Here is a 3,772-nt window from a genome sequence, read left to right on the forward strand (position 1 = left end):
CTGTGCATCCAGAGCCTGTGCTCCACAATGGGAGAGGCCACAACAGTGAGAGGCCCGCCTACCGCAAAAAAAAAAAAAAAAAAAAAAATACGATTTTTTAAAACGAGGCCCAAAAATCTTCCAGAGTTTAATGATTTCTATTTCTCTTGTAGAGATAAGAGGCCTTATTATGTCAAGTAAATGAACTTTAAAATGGCTCAAATCTGTGCACTGTTTAAGACTAAGAACCTCGGATAAGCCAAGTGGGATCTATATTTGGTGAAATATATTTCTCTGTTGTCAAGTGTTAACAACAGTTTCTCTGGGATTCTTAGAGTTTGGTTGAGGAAAAGAGGATGCTATCTAACATCCTAGAGAAAACACAGACTTCCTGAGGTGGGCAGCGGGTTCCAGAATCACCCACAGCAATCTTGGTCTGGTTGGGAAAAAGCCAAGGGTGTCCATATAACCCAGTTTCATCACCCCTGGGAGTCTTGAGCGTTATGGCAGCTACAGGTGAAGCGGCCAGGTGAGGCACATGGACCTGCCCACTCTGGCCTAGTCCCCTGGGAACCACCTAATGTGTACAGGCTGCAGCTACCCACCGTATTCATCTAGAAAGAAGGCCTTTACCTTATTCAAACAGCTGGCTGTCTCAGTCTACAAATGGCTAAGTGGCCCAATGGCTCGATAGCTGCGCATAATAAGGATTGGGTCGACACTGCCTCAGAATGGCTTTAGAGATCCCCGATGCATCTTTGAGCCTTACGAGACTGGTTAGATGTAGCCACTGGCCTCAGAGCACTGTCAGAGCAGTCATACACACACACACACACACACACACACACACACACACACACACACACGTGCACACACGTGAAATTCGCAAGGAAGCTCCAATGCCAAAATGCCAAACCATCACGGGTGAGCACGGTCTGAGTTACGCGGAAAAGTGGTGCCTGTTGAAATAGGCCAAGGCAGTACAAAAGGCACCCTGGGCCTCAGGGTGTCAAAGACCAGATCTCATGTTTACTTGGCTCATGGTTTGACTCATTCTTTCCTGGAGCTTCCCAGCTGTTTGACAGAATGAATCAAAGCAACGACTTTTGGTGTTTGGCCCGTGGCAGAGATGAATTTGAAACATGTGTTGAGTTACAGCTGGTGACCCCAGACTTACAGACTCAAAGGACACTTGCATTTACCAGGCATCAAAGACTTGCTGTAGATACAAATAGTTCCCAACCATTCATGAAGGGGGGTGGGGGGATGGGACTCATTTATGTTTCCAAGAGCCCGAGGCAAGCTCATGGGCAATTTTGGAGCTTGTCGCCAGAGCTGGATGGCATGGGCTACGTTGAGATGTGGCCAGGAGACCAGGTTCAGGGGACATCTTTCCAGGAAGCCTTCTGTGACATCCCACTACACTCCCAAACTAGTCCCCCTTACTCTTTGTTCCCATAAGCCCCTATGATCTGTATTACACTTGGGCTATCCCCCCACTAGACTGTAAGCTTAAAGACAGGGTCGGAGTTGTACCCCTTTATCCCCAGTGTAAAGTCCAACACAGAACGGGCACACAATGATACTTGTTGATAAATGTGTGACTCTGTGTAGGGATGGGTAGAGTCTCCGCGGATACAAGACTGGATCCCAATTGTAGGACTGTGGCATAAGGTCAGAGGGTGGGGCCACAGCTGCTGACTGCCCTTTAGCCTGATGATGGGGATCCTGCCCCTTCTGTGGGGAGGCCTCACAGGGACACACAAAGGCACGTGGAGAGAGCCCTGGCTCTGATGCTGTGGTGCTGTGTGATCTTCAGCAAGTCACACACCCACTCTGAGCCTCAGTCTCTTCATCTGGCTATGCCTGCCGCTGTGGTCAACTCACAGGGTTATTTGCAATGCTCATGTGACACAGCCACGCAGATGCCCAAATGGATGTACTACAGTGTCTAGAGAGAGGGCATGATCGGGCTCTGCCTCCTGACTTCTGAGATCTACAGGAGGTACCTTATCTTCTTTCTCTTGCAGACGCCATCTTTCCCCACTTAGATGCCTCCTGCCCTCACTGTCTCTTGGGCAGGGTCAGGCCCTATCGGCCATCCACAGGCCATTCCACTGCCCTCTGCCGTGCCCCCAATGTCGGCTCTCCCTCAGGGGTGCAGGTTAGCGTTCAGACCTGTCTGCTGCCGTGGCAGCGGGGGCTCCACGATGCCTTTCTCCCGGGCAGGGTTCAAGGGCGAGAAGGACCACTGGAGGAGCCGCCGCACCATCTGCGTGAAGACCCACGAGAGTGGCAGGGGGGGGGGTGGGGTGTTCGACTCGGCCATCCTGCTGATCCGGAACCCGTACAGGCCGCCGCACCATCTGCGTGAAGACCCACGAGAGTGGCAGGAGGGAGATTGAGATGTTCGACTCGGCCATCCTGCTGATCCGGAACCCGTACAGGTCCCTGGTGGCCGAGTTCAACAGGAAATGCGCCGGGCACCTGGGCTACGCAGCTGATCGTAACTGGAAGAGCAAAGGTGAGCAGAAGGGGCTGGCGGGGTGGGGGGAACGGTTGCAACTTTATTCGTGGGGTCAGTCTGCTGATACACGCTTACTGAAGTCCTACTGTGTGCCAGGCACTGGGCAAGGCGCCAGGAGCCCAGGCTACAGGGGTCACAGTCTCTGCCCTCAAGGCACGAACAGTCTAGCCTTTAGGCAATGAATTAAAGAGACACAACAAGTCAGGATAGTGAGTGATATAAAATGAAACCATCAGGAATACAGCTGTGTCCAGCAGTGTGGGTGGCATGATGAGACACGGGGCCTGAGGCTGGGCAGGCTTGTGCTTCCATCCCTGTGTGACTCCGGATCAGCTGAGGCTGGTGAGTGTCCCCGCCTTTCCCTATCACCCTCCCTCTAGAGCAGCCAGCGTCAGCCAGCCCTGCCCTCCTGCTGACTCCCCTTGACGACGCAGGCAGGCTGAGCTCTGATCCCTCCTGGGTCTCTTACCAGCCCAGTGACCCCAGGCAAGCTGCAGACCTTGTCTTCTGAGCCTTGGTTTTCTCACCTTAAAAACAAGGGTGGTCCCACCTCATAGGGTCGTTGTGAAGATTAGAGAAAGCAGATGCTTCCCACAGCATTTTAGGTGTCTTAATAGCCCAATTATGGAAGCTATTTTTGTTAGGGTGATTCTTGACATTTGCACCCTTCTCCCCACTTAAAAAAAAGACCCACCGAATTTCTAAATTTGCTGGAAAAAAACCTCATGGAGCAGATCACCTGCCAGAGATTGCAGCGGCCCCGTCTGTGGCCTCATTGTACGTCACTGGTTAAGCCGGCGATTGCACCCACAAGACACAAGAAGCGTCAGTTAGGCACCCCATTCACGTAGCTGTGTAGGAGGCCCTGGGACAGGAAACCCGGCCTGCACAGCGTCTTCATCTGACTAGGTGGCACAGAAGCTGCCACACACACACTGCTCGGCCCCCATTACCCGGACTGGATGAGCAGAGCTGCCAGGGCAACATCAAGGTGGACCGAGGGTCCTCTCGACAGAGAGGCCCTGCCTTGGTCGTCTTTAACTCCACTATGTCCCATAGGCCCGAGACCCCGGGCTCTCGCCACGCAGGGACAGTCCCAGAGGGCGAGGTCCACCAGAGAGAGAGCCAGTTCTTGGAACGCACAGTCCCCGTTCATCTTAACTTGGTGTGTTTCCAAGCAAACTGCTGGAGGAAGGTGGACCTGAGGTCACAGCTCCCAGACGGGCTTGCAGCTCTTCAGAGCCCAGCCTGATAGTAACCCTCCCC

The 3,772-nt window shown here is 53.1% G+C and overlaps 1 protein-coding gene across 2 annotated transcripts in view; it reads left to right on the plus strand.

Annotated features, from left to right (window-relative positions):
* WSCD1 (WSC domain sialate O sulfotransferase 1) overlaps positions 1–3,772 on the plus strand; it is a 43,580-nt gene that overhangs the window by 38,443 nt on the left and 1,365 nt on the right. For both annotated transcript variants that reach the window (XM_007451590.1, XM_007451589.1), the window contains 2 exons: positions 2,209–2,238; positions 2,333–2,503. In XM_007451590.1, the coding sequence (XP_007451652.1) occupies positions 2,209–2,238; positions 2,333–2,503 (201 nt within the window). The remainder of the gene's footprint in view (positions 1–2,208; positions 2,239–2,332; positions 2,504–3,772) is intronic.

Source organism: Lipotes vexillifer, unplaced genomic scaffold (genome assembly GCF_000442215.2).
Source record: "Lipotes vexillifer unplaced genomic scaffold, Lipotes_vexillifer_v1.1 scaffold126, whole genome shotgun sequence".
Taxonomy (NCBI): Eukaryota; Metazoa; Chordata; class Mammalia; order Artiodactyla; family Lipotidae; genus Lipotes; species Lipotes vexillifer.